This window comes from Plasmopara halstedii (assembly GCF_900000015.1).
Source record: "Plasmopara halstedii genome assembly, contig: Scaffold_2881, whole genome shotgun sequence".
Classification (NCBI taxonomy): Eukaryota; Oomycota; class Peronosporomycetes; order Peronosporales; family Peronosporaceae; genus Plasmopara; species Plasmopara halstedii.
In genome coordinates, this window is record NW_020189786.1 from 122,549 (window position 1) to 136,568 (window position 14,020).

Genomic DNA, 14,020 nt, shown 5'->3' on the forward strand with positions numbered 1-14,020 from the left:
CAACAAAGCCCTTAATATCCTAACCGGCCCTTGCAACACAAAATCTTATATTCCGCATTAAATGCGACACCAACTGTTCCACACCAAGAAATTGGGTGAATGCGGAAGCTTTTAGTGCAAGCGCACCCACTTCACCAACAAAATTTCTGTTACTGCCTCCGGATGAGTGGCAGCCGTCATTATATCGACGAGAGTTCTTATCTCCTGGACATACTCCGCTAGTTATCGCCTCCCTTGACGAGTCGACAAAACCTTGAAGAGCACTTGATGTGCCTATTCTTAGGCGGTGCGAGCGCACGCGGCATATACATCAAATTAATGCATGTTGTCAATGCATCTTTTCTACGGCACAGTACGTTTCCGTACACGACTTCCTGGCTTACTGTTCGTACAATCGTTTTGTCTGGAGCATGCCCAAAACGATGGCCATTTCAATTTCTCTTACCAGAGGTAGAGACTTCTTTATCGCTAATCCCAATGAAATGGACGCTCAATGTTTTGGCAACACGGTGACTGCCATTTTTTGCTGCCACTGATGCCTTATTGGTGCGCCCCTGTAGATTTGTCACCAAAAAATTCTCCTATCTGCTTAGCGCAGCTAGTTACGTGATCTATTCGATATACATACGATTACTGAGCGTGTCTGATTGACTTAGGAGAAGATGCTCACATAACTCGTATTACACCTGACAGAGTATGCAGTCTTTTCACGACTTGGTCGTCGGATTGGATACTAGTGCTACCAAGTGCAACGGGTCGCCATGCATCTTGCACAGATGAAGCTCGTATAAAAAATGATAGAGGTTAGAATCTTACTACACCCCAAACCGCATCCTAGAGCCTTTAAAGTAACTCAGTACTCCTATATCAAGAGGACATACATTTCGGATACAACATATATGCGTTTTACTACATCCAACAACTAAATTACCGTATTGCTTAGAGTCCCATCATCTTTAAAAGTATCGATATTTGGTACTTTTGAATATTCGCATTGCACGGAAGTGTTGTGTAAATTTGTACAATTGTACAAATAAGTTATTCGCACAATTGCTCAGAAGTGCAAGGTGTACCGATCAATAGTTGCGCTACACATCATTATCGGGGTGCAAAGAAAATTTTCATTGCTATTTTAGCGTAAGATTGATGACCCCCAATACTAGAAAATCAGGAGTGAAACAGATCATTTAGTATTTCTAGCTTATAACTACTTTCAAGTTAATACACATATCGACAAGAGCACGTATGACGCATCTGCCTTTAAGAACTGCTCGCACGTAATTTGAGCAGTATCGTTTCATAACATATTGAACTTCTGTGGTTTTGTATGCAAATGGATACCAAATCGAAAGCAACGACTGTGATATTTTTGTTCAAACCATGACACCTCATTTCTCTACGTCTCCACTTCTCTACTTTAAAAGTCATGGTATTAGCAAAGTTCGACAATCTAAACGAATCCAACGTGGTTTGAGTTAACGATAGGAGCACAAGCTTCTGCATTTTTTCGAAGTAAAATTTCAGAATCAGTACGAGAAATAACGCTAATATGCATTTGACTTACTATAGACTTGCCATGCTGCTTCGTGAAGTGCCAACCAGTAAAATTTAAGGTGACATTGGCCATCACACAATGCATTGAAATCAATCGGCAAATGGGCTGGATAAGACGTAAAAGTAGCTCGACAGTCATCATTGAAGAGCGCACGATGGTTATCTATCCAGACTTCGCAAGGACCATGGTGTGAATCCACAAATCCTCGATGCTCTTCATCATTCTGCCAAAGTAATTCCTTGGCATTCGTTACATTTACAGGAGCAACGTCCTCTCGTGTGTTTCCACAGTCTGACACAACAGGATCGAGCATCTCACGCAGCGAAGAATAGCTGGAATTGTGAAATGCTGTAGCAAACATCGCAGCATTGCGTTCTGGAGTATCATTCCATTTTCTGTTTCCAAAACTTCGTATGTTGATGCTTTCAGTGATTGTCGTCACGAAGGATGTAGCTGTGTACGGGTCACGGTAGACGGCAGCTGGAAAGGAAAGATATCCATGACTTTTCACCTCGGCAATACATAAAATCATTGCCGCGAGAAAGTTCATGGTGATACGAGAATGTTGAGAATTGCAATGAGCTTTAGAACTTCAAATTGACACTGCGGTCTTGTGTTGGAAGGTCGATGTTGTTGACATTGGTTCATGTCGTGGCGTAGCTAGCACGACCGATAATCAGGTATGCTGCAAACGTTGGACGAACTTCTTGATCATACGCATTCGTGCCATTTGAAATGTGATCGCAACAAATGTCAGATATTCGCATTCCTTTTTGTCGCACTGAGCAGAAATGTGTTCTACCACACCATCTAAACCCATGACCAACATGAACCAAAAGCGACAGCGTGTTGCTAGCCCAGTGTCCAGCCCTCGTATTGAATGCCGAGCCTCTGATCCGAGTAGCAAAGAACCTTCTGATTTGTCAGCAGTAGATGCTGAACTGTTCAGCATTAACGACTCTCTACAGAAGGAGGAGACGTCACAAAAACGTGTGTCTATTTCATATTTTCGACGAACAATCTTGATGGTGGCTTATCTATACTTTCTTTATTTTACGGATTTAGAGACGTGGCAGATCGGCAAACGCGTGAAGAAGCTTGTGGAAAGCCATGAAGATTTGCCCACCGCCAAGAAATTAGACGCATATTTTTTATGGGGCACGGCATTGGCTCGATTGGCATCCTTAAACGAAGATTCGACACTGGCGGAAGCCGCAGCTGATAAGTTTCAGCTCATGTTAGAGCTAAGTGAAGACAGTGGTGATGAAGATGCTGCGGACGCTGCGTTAGGAGCCGTGGGATTTTCGCTTTGGGGGTCATCGCTGCTGATTGTAGCCACAGAGACACAAAATCGACATGTCTTGGACGAGGCTCTCAATAAGTTTCAACGAGCAGTCAAAGTTGATGGAGGCACGACATTTGAAACAAGATTTCAGTACGCAAAAGCTTTAAAAGAGGGAGGAGATTTGGTCACGTTTCTAGAAAAAGACAAGAAAGAAGAAGGAAATGCTTACTATCAGAGGGGATTAAAGGAATGTGGCAAGTTAGAGTCGATATACATGGAAGTATCAGCAAAGCAAGCCAAGCAATCGCGTGACGAGGAGTGTGATTATGAAGACGATGACACAGTGTTATGTGAGGATTTTGCTGAAGTAAAGTTGTTGGAAGCTGTGCTGCAAGGTCTACTAGAAGATTCTAGCAGTATTGACGACTTTCATCGCACATTTGCATTATACCGGGAAGCTATTTGTACGTGACTCGTTATTGAATTTATCAAATCTTTGATTTAAGGTGGTATTGATAGCGCTGAACTCGAGTAGCACCGACGCATTAATGGAAATGACTAATTATTTGGCAGCCAGATGTTTGGTGAGCTCGATGCAGGGAGTAAAGCCAACTGCTTCTGAGTGGGCCACACTGTTTCAGAACTTGGAGATCGAGTACAAGACTTTATTAATGAGATGTGGGTTTAATTTGGAAGACTTTTATAAAATTTGCAAGAGAAAAGAGGATTTACATGACCGCAAAGAGTCTGTTGGACAGGAAATTGATGAGCGGGTTCCATACTTGTTAAACACTCTTGGAAAAGGCCTTGCAACATTTGTTCAAGCCTTTCCACGGCTGCAGGAGCAAACGAATAAACAGAAAAAAAAGAGAAAAAAGTCGGCTGACGCCCGCTTCACTCGTGCAGTTGAATTGCTTCGCTCGGCTCATCACTTTCATGACAAGCTTGGCAGTTATTACTTGGCATGTTTGTATGCATCCCCGGCTTTCGAAGACGAAAATGTGAGTCTACTCAATTGACTGCGAGTTCATTGATGATATTTATTTTTATGTATGCAGCAATGTCGGACATGGCTAGAGACAGCTGACAGTTATGGGGCTTTAGAAGATGAGTTTGATGTACAAATGTTTACGACGATGAAAGAGAAATCATGGTTCAAGCGCTTGATTCAGCCACCTGAGCAAGTTGACGAGGGCGACGATAATGTCGGTCAACATGACGAATAGGCGATTTGTCCAACGGGCTTTAGTTATTTGGTAGCAATCCTCTAAGGTAATGGAAAAATAGTGCCATTTTCTAAATCACTTTGCCATCTTTTTTTACATAGCACTAAGCTCCGATACGATAAGTTTTTTGTCACATAGCTTCAAGAAAGACACACAAAGTGTTTATTGATCAACAAAGGCGGTATTTTCTCATAGCTAGTTTTTAAGGGCTTGTAATATTCTCATACAATCCGAGTGTGGCACTTTCTCAACTGAATTCTGCGGGATTTTATGGCATTAGTCCAGTCTGGAACGTCATCAAGAGGAAAGCATGAGCTGGTACCCACAATCAAGTCCTGAAGACAGCTATCAGTGGATATCCATCTTTTTGGAATCCCTTGACGGTGACTTGCCCGAGTTTGAACTAGACGTCGATAGTCAGCACTTTTTCGACGATATCAATGTTCGACTGGTTGAGGTCTCACCTGACGACCATGACCGATCTCTGCTTCAGCCTAACACGTTTGTTGTGAATGAGATTTCAGATACTCCAGATTTGTTGACAAGTTCTGACGGACAAGAAGCGGCTCCCAAATCACCAGTCTCATTTTGTGATCTCTTGAAAGATGCAGAAGCGGTAACAACATGCAACCTTCAAGCGTCAAGCCATGCAGCAACAACTCCTCGAAAGTATCAAGACCGCAAGTTAAAATTGCAAAAGCTGATTGCAACTGCCGCTTCTTATCCATATGAGAAACCAGTCACTCGCTCACGTTCGCGCAAAAATCTTAATCGCCGCCTGTTCAAATAGAAAAATGTCATTTGGCCTCATATGTACCACGGCGAGGACGAATCGAGAATTCGATTGAAAGTTTAAAGCAATTATGTCACAAGCAACCGCCATAAGCTCTGAAAATTTTAGTGTAATTAAGAAGGCTAAATTTGCTTACGTTTCGTGGTTTATATTTTGTACTATGCAACGGTAGGACTCATACAGGGGATAAATTACACGAACTTTTAAATGATGAAAGGACGGGAATTGTACAAAGTTAATATAGAAACTATTACATCCACGCTAAATCTCCTAAATGAATTACCAATAAATTCCTATCATTTTTTTAGAATAAAAGCCAATAACACAACGAGACCAGTCATGTCAAGGGTTTTCGTGTGTATTGTACAGAGAGAGCTCCGACTCTCACAGTCCGCGTTTAAAAACGCACAAAAGACGCTCTCGATTTCCTTCTAGTAAGAGCGGAGACGAGAGACTCTAAAGTATACGTTCGCTCTGCAATTCTAAGAGTACATGTAAATTACTAAATATGTAAGTTTCATCATCTCTCATAGTAAAATTATGGTGCTTTTCTGATACCTCTCTTTCACAGGAATCCCTTCATCTACATATCACGACATATCATCTCAATTTTGTATAATTTTTTTAATCTCACGCTAGGGTTTGTCTGGTTGTGAACATGAAGTATCGAGATATCTGTCGCCACGTATTTTTCCGTGGTGAGAATGTGCAGCGGGGCTGCCGTAGCTCCTTCGCTCATGTGAAGCTAAGCTCAGGTTTGTGACCTTCGTCCTATACTTAAAACCAGTACGAGTGTAGCGGATCGTAATCCGCTTATCCCAAGAGTAACCATAACATTAACCCAAGGCAATAAACCCTTCCGTTTAAAAGGTAACCTTTATTTCTTGGTCTTATTTGCGGCAAAGCCGCCTATAGTTAAATCTGTAGGTCTCCCTAATTAGATAGTAAAATTTAATGTAAAATGCATAAATACTGGCAGTCCAGCCACGTACTGACTTCTTGTTAAGGTGTAGCCACACCGTGATGTGAATACACCTTCTCGTGTAACCCACACCCTTGTTTGGCTACAACACTCACCCCTTCACACCAGGGTGCATGTAATTCTGTAGCAGAATGACACTTCCACATAATTTTGCTTGCAAGTGTACATTCTCGAGCGCGGCCTCCTCTCTTGGAAACTGTAGACACGAAGCGCTGTTGCTCCACCAAGAGTAAGGCTGAGTTCATGAATATCTCAACTACCCTCATCGAGAGGAAGATACTTTCTTTGCTACGGCTTTAAGAGACTTAGATGCTCAACATCAGAAGCATTACAGTGAAACCCAGCTTGTCTCTACCAGCACCCTATTGAGGCGCGTCACGATGTGCTCCACCAGCCCATTCGATAGCTTGCGAACGACTTAAGGCGAGCGAATACCGCATCTGGCACTTGATATGCTAATTCTTCTATCCATCAGGAATTGACATGAGCTCATCAAGTTGGTCTGTTGTTCTGAGGACGAAAACTCGAGAAGATCATACACCATATTCAAAGAGGATAAAGCTTTCTCATTTAAATGACAAAATGAAAAAATACGAATTTGGTAGGGGTAGAACAAAAACATATGCACAACAGATTTTGTTCTACCCCTACCAAATTCGTATTTTAGTCCGTACGCATTAGTTTGCCAGAACACTCTTCCACACCAATATGAGAGCCACACTGGGGCAAACAACTCTTGTGTATATTCGATACATTGCGCAAGAGCAGCGCTTAAGAGCACACACTGTGGGCGGAGTTATACCTCATTCCATGGTGCTTGATATGCGTTGTTGATGCGCAAAACCCGTATGCGATGGACAGGTCGAAGCGGATATTGCTGCATGTCGTGGAGACATGGTGGGGTATCCACCAGCGGCGGCGCAAATCACGGGATCGAAATGTGGCCATACGAAAATGTTGAAGGACGTGAGTTGGCATATCAACAAGCCGATTTATGCCGGCAACGACGATCAATGGATTGGTCGTATGGTGGATTCTCAAGGCCTTCCTCCACCTGCATCGTCGTCGACTTCCATTTTTGGACCCCAAGCGATGGGGCAATTTCTTCATTCGTTTCGGCTCCTAGTGAGCCTGTGGGGGTTCGCAACCTCACACTACGGACTACGTCACGGCAATTCGCAAGTAGTTGCGAATGTGGCTCCCACGAGCTTTCCAAATCCAGTTACCGAGCCATTTTTCAAGGAGCTGTAGCTATCCACGGCGTCGTCATGCGGACACAATCTTTTTTCCACAGGAATGTGGGCAACCCCGTCTCGGATTACCACTTAGCAACGGAATTCTCGGTGGTTGAGCAATCGACATCGGTACAATTTCGTTGGTGCTGCACTTGCAGATGAGAGACGCAGCGATGCGTCTGGACGAGCTCGTAGCATCCTCGGATGCAAATGCGATCGCGAAGATGGGTCATCAAATGGTGAAGGCGATGGAATCACTGTGGTCTGAAGTTCGCCATGTGGAGGTGAACGATCACGCAGCAATATCTGCTCTGTGAACGAAACTCGCTCGGCTGCAAGCGGCTTCATTATGAAGCTCAAGAACTTCAGAGTGCTGTGGCACAAAGTGATTCGATTTTGGGACTCAATGACGCTTTTGTCCTCGTTCACGATCTCCGTCACCGGACTACGATCAACCTCGTTCGTACAATCTGTACGCAAGAAGAATCACTAATGTGTGGCTTAAGTAAACCGACCGAGTATGTTGGATGGAGACGGATCCAGCTTGGTAAGTCCAATGTATATGCATTTCCGGCACATGTCAAGACCTTGATGTGACCGATGTATCGAATAAGAAGCTGGAAAGATTCTAGACTAGAGACGGCAGATTCAGCCAAGTTCTTGGTACTGACTATTCCATAACATTTTTTAATACATGTGTGTTTCTACGACCATGCATATCAGCATAAAATTTCTGTAAATCTTGCGCTCCGCCATAGCATCACTTACGCGTGATACAACATTTGCTCTTTCGGTCACGAATTTGTCAATACTTTGACGAATTCGCTTGTCAACTTGACTGAGTTGGGAGGCAAACGCTTGCCAAGCCCCTCCCTCACCAGAATATTGCGTGCCCTCAATGAGACAAAGAGGCAATGCTGAAAGGCGAAGGCCATTGATGCAAAAAGGAGCAAAGCCAGTTGATGCATGGACCGCATTGTTAATGGTAAATTCGACCACCGGGAGCATTTCTATCCATGCCGGCGGCGACGATGCCCAAACACTGCGTAGAATGTCTTCTACCACGCGATTCGCGCGTTCAGTTTGACCATCAGTCTCGGGATGGTCTTTGGTGGCCATCTCTAGGCTAGTATCTAAAAGACGAAATAAACTCATCCATAAGTCCACTGTCACGATCGAATACGATTAATTATGGTAATACATTATGTCGAAAGACATGATCAATAAATAATCGAGCGCTCTGTTCTCCAGTAACGGAATTAACCGTTGGAACGAGGCGCACCATCTTTCTTAAACGGTCTACAAACACCAAAACATCATTATGCCCTGCGGCATCAAGGAAAACCAGCAATCAGCTGGTTCTGGCAGACTCTGCAATGGAGCCTGACTGTGTAAAAAGGGCTTCACACGCTGACATACGTCACACGTACGTTGATACTTCTTAGCCTAAGTATACACTTTAGGCCACCAAATGTGGTGTACAAGCGCTGCATAAGTCTATTCTCGACCGAGATGACCTGCGATTAGCGTATCGTGTAATTCATACACCAACTTGTGCTTCAAGTAATCGTTGTCGGATACGACAACCCGAGAGTCATCTTGTACTTTGTAGTACAATAACCCGTCTTCGAGTGAGATTCGATGACTTTAACCGCGATAATGTCGATAAGACTAACTCGTCTGTAGTGTTCATCCCCTTAAAGCTAACAGCACAATCCTGGTCGTTTGGATACGCTTGTCGACTCATGTCGAGCCCGCTGGAAGTACACGAATACTTCGCATCCGCCAAGACATTCAGCTTGCATGGCTATAAGCTACTGTAAAGTTGTATTCCGCAAAAAAAACAACGGGCTATCAGTTCTGACAAATGTGGCGTTTGAGGCGCTGTACGCAACGATACGTGGTCGGTTTAAACGACGAATGGCTTGGAATCCACGAGTTCAACTCTAAACTTCACGGATGCATATTTTATTGCTAGCAATTCTTTGTAGCTAACGCGATAATTCCGTTCAGCTGTCTTCAGCTGCCTCGACTGATACAAGATGACACCTCTCTGTTCATTAACATCTTGCTGCAGCAATGCACACCCGATAACAAAATCGGAGGCGTACAGGATGGCAAATCGTATTTTAGTGATATCAAAAAAGGCGCTGCCTGCAAGCTGTGCTTGATATCGTCGAAGGCGACTGCACGAATTTGCTACAACCACTCTTGATCTTTCTTCAACAAGTCTGATAACGGGTGTGCCATGTCCGCACAAATCTTGGTATGACGTTGGAGATAGTTGGCCAAACCCAACCATTTTCTCAGCTCCTTCTGGTAAGTTAAGGCCGACCATTCTTAAATGGATTTGATCTTTGCTGGGTCTGCCCGAACACCGTCGATGCCGACAAAAAGACCCAAGTTTGGTACTTCTTCGGCGCCAAATATACATTTATCAATGTTAGCAGAGAGCTGATATTCTGTTATACACGCCAATACCTGATGTAGGTGCTCGAGATGAACTTGATCGACATCGGCCTATTTCGGATTTAACATGGACAAAAATGTCATCAAAATACGTCGACGCAAACAGCCGCAATGGACGGAATAAATGCGTAGCGAGACGGTTAAACGTCGCTGGCGCATTGGAGAATCTTTGTGGCATCGCCAGCCAATCCCATAGAATACCGCTAGGTGTGCTCACTGCCGTATAGGGAATCGATGGAGGCTCCATTAAGACTTTAAAATAGCCATTTACTAGATCAAGTACGATCAAACATTTCAAGCCAGTCATCTTGTTGATAATGACATCCCTGCGAGGAAGGGGGTCTGAGCTGGCACATCCGACACATATACGACAGCTTGCGGTATGTGCGTACAATACGCCACTTGCCGTTTGGTCAGCGAACGCATAACGTTGGCTCACGATTCACTCGTTCTCACCCACCCCTGTCACTGTTATGCAGCAAACAGCGAATCTGTAAACTCGGATTGGTCAGCTGATAATGGCCATTGACGCAATAGCAGATATCCTGCATCTGGCTCAATCTCGATCTCGTGTCGTATACCACGAACTGGCGGGAGGCCGCGCGGGAGTTTCGGACTCAAATATGTTGACGTGTACTTGGACACGAGGGTGAAATAAGGATCGCGCGGATTCTAATGAATAAATTATCCGCGTCGCGATTTAAGTCGCCGTCGAAAATCTTTAACGACACTTGGAACGAGTACACAGGACGTATTAATCGCTCTTGCACGACGAATCATAACGACTTTGACGAGCGCTCCTTTCTTGATGTCTTCAAGGGACTTTGAGAAGGTTAGTTCTCTCAGGATCGTGAGCAGAAATTTCTGGCAGTGGGGCCATATAAGCCTGGTCGAGTAATCCCGTCACTGGGTCACAACTGCATTTTGTGGTATCAACCACTGGATCATTAGCGTCCACCGTATGTTAGACAACAGGAGCAATGGCTTCCACGATAGATCAGACTATCAGAGCATGATGTGCTCTGACAGTAGCGTTAGCTACTGGGGTCTTTATCTCCACAGCAATGCTCTTTACTATAGTATATAGTGTTTACACAATAGCGTTAGCTTTTGGATCCGTTGCTTCCACAGTTGATTTGCTTACTGGAGCATAACGTGATTCTATAATAGTATCTACCGGAGCATTGTCTTCCACAGTAGATTTTACTACTGGAGAATAGTGGGGCTCCACACAAGACTTTACTATTGGAGCAAGAGCTTCAAAAGGAGCAATAGCTTCAAAAGGAGCCTTCGCTTGAGATTCCATGATAGACTTGATCATCGAAACGACAAATTCCACAGCACCATTGACTACTGGACCATGGGCTTCCACAGTAGATTTATTCCTGGGGCAATAAAGTGTTTCGACACAACTGACGTCACAATCGCATCTTCTTGGTGACTTATGACTTCATATCTATGTAGCAAACGCCAACATTGTGAGCTCTGTATTCGATTGCAAAGTTGTTACGCTGGTGGATAGCCACATACGAGTCATGATGTCCGTAGGTTTGACTTTCGCTCGGCGAGCTATTCGCAATCTACCAAGCTCTCCAGTTGATCTATGGCTCGTTGTCTTCTTCTGGTATAAGATCATACCGAAAATCCATATGGATGACGGAAAACGTCGATTCGAAGTAAAAACCCGAGATGCTCTGTTGTGAACAAACGCGTTCGTCACAAGACGGACATATGTGTTACCATGATTCTTCGCGCATACTGCATCGAAGAGGAGTGAATTCTTGGCAACGCTCTTCTTTCAAAACTTACACGTTGACGCTTCAGAGTCAATGAGGACTCTGAAGGGTATCCCAGCTACCTTCACCGTTGTCAAAACTACGAAAGGGCCTCCCTTTCTCTGCCCCTTCGTGGGAAGTCTAACTTCTTCGGGGACAGCGGTTTCCCCTGCGCAATATCAGCACAGGAGAATGTTGCTGCTTCTACCCCGGTAGGCCGCCCCGCGCCTGTTTGGTCTGCGCGTTTCCTGACGACGGGGAACACTCCGGAAGGTGTAACAACATCGTCCTTGCTGAGGAATGGGCCTCCTCGTCCGCTGCAGAAATTATCCCAATGGCCACCACGTCGGCTGACACCCGGTCAGCCTCCTCGACTACGAGTAGGCCAAACTGGTGATACATCAGAGGGTTTGGACCCATAAATCTTCGTCGGGCAGTCCCATTTGAGGTGGCCGCTAGGCCAAAGCCATTCCAGGTTATCTTTCGGCGATCAATAGCGGACAGGTCCATGGGCCCAGAAACACCACTTGACGGCGGCTGCACATCGGTGGGACCAGTGGATAAATCAGGCGACCGTCGCTGGAGCTTCTTCTGCTGTAAGGCGACGAAGATTGCATCTTCAAACTTGGTCGGTTATCGACGAAAGAATTCAGTCTTTCGAGAGCCGATCTCGAGTTCCTTCATCCCTTCATAACATCGGCTACCATCACGTTTTTCAAAATCGGATTGTCGTTCAGCGACTCCAGAAACCTGCAAATTTACTTTTCAAAGTCGTAGATCGAGCGTTTACCCTGACAAAGCATCAAAACATCGAGCGATGTTCAAACGGCGCACTCGGTGAAAGAAACATCTTCGCCACAGATTTTTGGAGAAACCTCCAAGGGGAGAAATAACCAGGATGTTCATTAATGGGCAGCAGCATCCATTTGCAAAAACGCAATGCAACCTCCAGCTGTTTCTCGTGAACAAGCGCTGCTGCTAATACCATATCCACCTTCGTTGAGCCATCTCAATTCGAAAGTCTCAGCTCTCTTTAATTGATTCTCTTTTTTACCAAGCTATTGTGTAGTGCTGTTTGGATTCTTTACTGGAACTTCGTTCCATTCATAGGTGTATTATGCGTGTTGAGGCTGTACTTAATGCCCTGAGACTCGTCCAATGTCATCCAGTATCTTCTTGACTCCATCCAGTTCTTTCAACAAGCTCATGAGCAATTGTGCATTCATCTACGAACGCTGGTAATTATGAATATTCTCCTTGCTACCTCGTGCACTTATTCCTGTCAATTTTGGACTCATGAGAATTATCCGTCCAAGTGTATCAACCGCTAATATGATAACAGTAGGGCTTGTGGGCATTCTTGCCTGATTCCTGAGCGTACCTCCCATTATGATGATAGGTTACCATTTACGAGAAATTGTACCGTAGCTCTTTAACGAAGGGTGCTAAGTACTTTCGGGAAGCTATCCAAAAATCCATGTGCTGCTAGAGCACATTGTAAGCACTTACAGTCTCGCGTATCGTACGTTTTACTCAAATCCAAGCAATGTGCTGCGGCTGAATCAGCCCATTCTATTTTCAGGTCTGCCGTATGTATCTCCAGCTAACCAAGTAGTATATTTCTGTATTGTCAATACTGCGTCCTCTTACAAATCCTTGCTGAGACCTGCTGATTAACTTCGGTAAAACTGTGTGTACCCGTTCTACTAATATTTTAACATACATTTTGTATGCCTTGTTGAGTAAGGCAATTGGACGGTAATCCATGGCTTCTGCCAAGTCTTCGATTTTTCGTAACGGAATAGCCGTCGCTGGGGGAGGAATAGCCGAACAGCTAGCTGATGTCAGCCGACTCACCGTGCGTGAAGCAGTCTGAGACTTCCTGCCTACTAGACTGAGTGTCGTATGACACGTTCGCGATGCGATGGCTGAAAACCAAGTGATGTAACAGGAATATGCAGACGGAAAAGGTAGAAGAAATGTTGAAAACATTAAGGTCGGAGACCTGATTATTTTAAATGCTAAGAAGCTTCATACACATGCTGTTTCTTCTGTTTCTAAGACAAAGCCCCATCCAAGGTTTTTTGGACCTATTAAGGTGGTGGCCAAGCGAGGCCTAGCGTGCACGCAGAACCTTCCGAGAAGGAAGCGCACCCACCCGTTGTTTTATGCGGGCTTACTTAAGCCGTACCGGAATCCGGCGCAAGTGAGTTGGTGCCGGGCCGAAAGGCGCTCATCCTCCCAGAAGTTATACCAGCAACTGGTTCTGATCACAGAGTGCAACAATTTCCGTCTCGGACGGCGCAAGGCGCTACACCGTCACTCGAACTGACGTATCCGCCAACTCGACGGCTAAGAGCAGCTCTAACAGAGCGCGATGATCCCCAACGTGAGGCAGTTGGTGAACAAAGTGCTCCAGGTCTCGAGGTCTCTCGTATAGTGGTAGGCGATCTCGGAGAGATGCTCGGCTGAGTGCCAATGACGTCGAGCGTTGTCGTCCAACGCTCGAAGAGTATCGCGAGTCACTGGACGGCGATCGACCAAGTCGTCATCGCCCGCCGTTGACTCTTTTCGACGAGAATGGTGACGTCCACTACCTCGTGAGACGCCTCGTGGTCGACGTCGTCGATGGGGTCTAACCCAGTATCATGTGAAGTGGCGGGGATACCCAAAATCCGATAACATGTGAAAGTTTGAGGT

The 14,020-nt window shown here is 45.0% G+C and overlaps 4 protein-coding genes across 4 annotated transcripts; 2 read left to right on the forward strand and 2 right to left on the reverse strand.

Annotated features, from left to right (window-relative positions):
- Positions 1-1,450: 1,450 nt before the first annotated feature.
- Positions 1,451-2,105, reverse strand: PHALS_05110 (uncharacterized protein; the record flags this gene model as incomplete). Its single annotated transcript, XM_024718777.1, has 2 exons — positions 1,451-1,497; positions 1,565-2,105. The coding sequence occupies 2 exons, from the start codon at positions 2,103-2,105 to the stop codon at positions 1,451-1,453; spliced, it is 588 nt and encodes a 195-aa protein (XP_024584143.1).
- Positions 2,106-2,373: 268 nt separating this feature from the next.
- PHALS_05111 (Tetratricopeptide-like helical) lies at positions 2,374-4,066 on the forward strand (the record flags this gene model as incomplete). Its single annotated transcript, XM_024718780.1, has 4 exons — positions 2,374-2,545; positions 2,621-3,304; positions 3,360-3,841; positions 3,899-4,066. 4 exons carry the CDS (start codon positions 2,374-2,376, stop codon positions 4,064-4,066), a joined length of 1,506 nt encoding a protein of 501 aa, XP_024584144.1.
- A 195-nt stretch (positions 4,067-4,261) lies between these two features.
- Positions 4,262-4,794, reverse strand: PHALS_05112 (uncharacterized protein; the record flags this gene model as incomplete). The annotated part of the gene is made up of 4 exons (XM_024718781.1): positions 4,262-4,324; positions 4,393-4,469; positions 4,531-4,550; positions 4,610-4,794. 4 exons carry the CDS (start codon positions 4,792-4,794, stop codon positions 4,262-4,264), a joined length of 345 nt encoding a protein of 114 aa, XP_024584145.1.
- Positions 4,795-6,735: 1,941 nt separating this feature from the next.
- PHALS_05113 (uncharacterized protein) lies at positions 6,736-7,569 on the forward strand (the record flags this gene model as incomplete). The annotated part of the gene is made up of 4 exons (XM_024718782.1): positions 6,736-7,088; positions 7,136-7,205; positions 7,235-7,360; positions 7,432-7,569. 4 exons carry the CDS (start codon positions 6,736-6,738, stop codon positions 7,567-7,569), a joined length of 687 nt encoding a protein of 228 aa, XP_024584146.1.
- Positions 7,570-14,020: the final 6,451 nt, after the last annotated feature.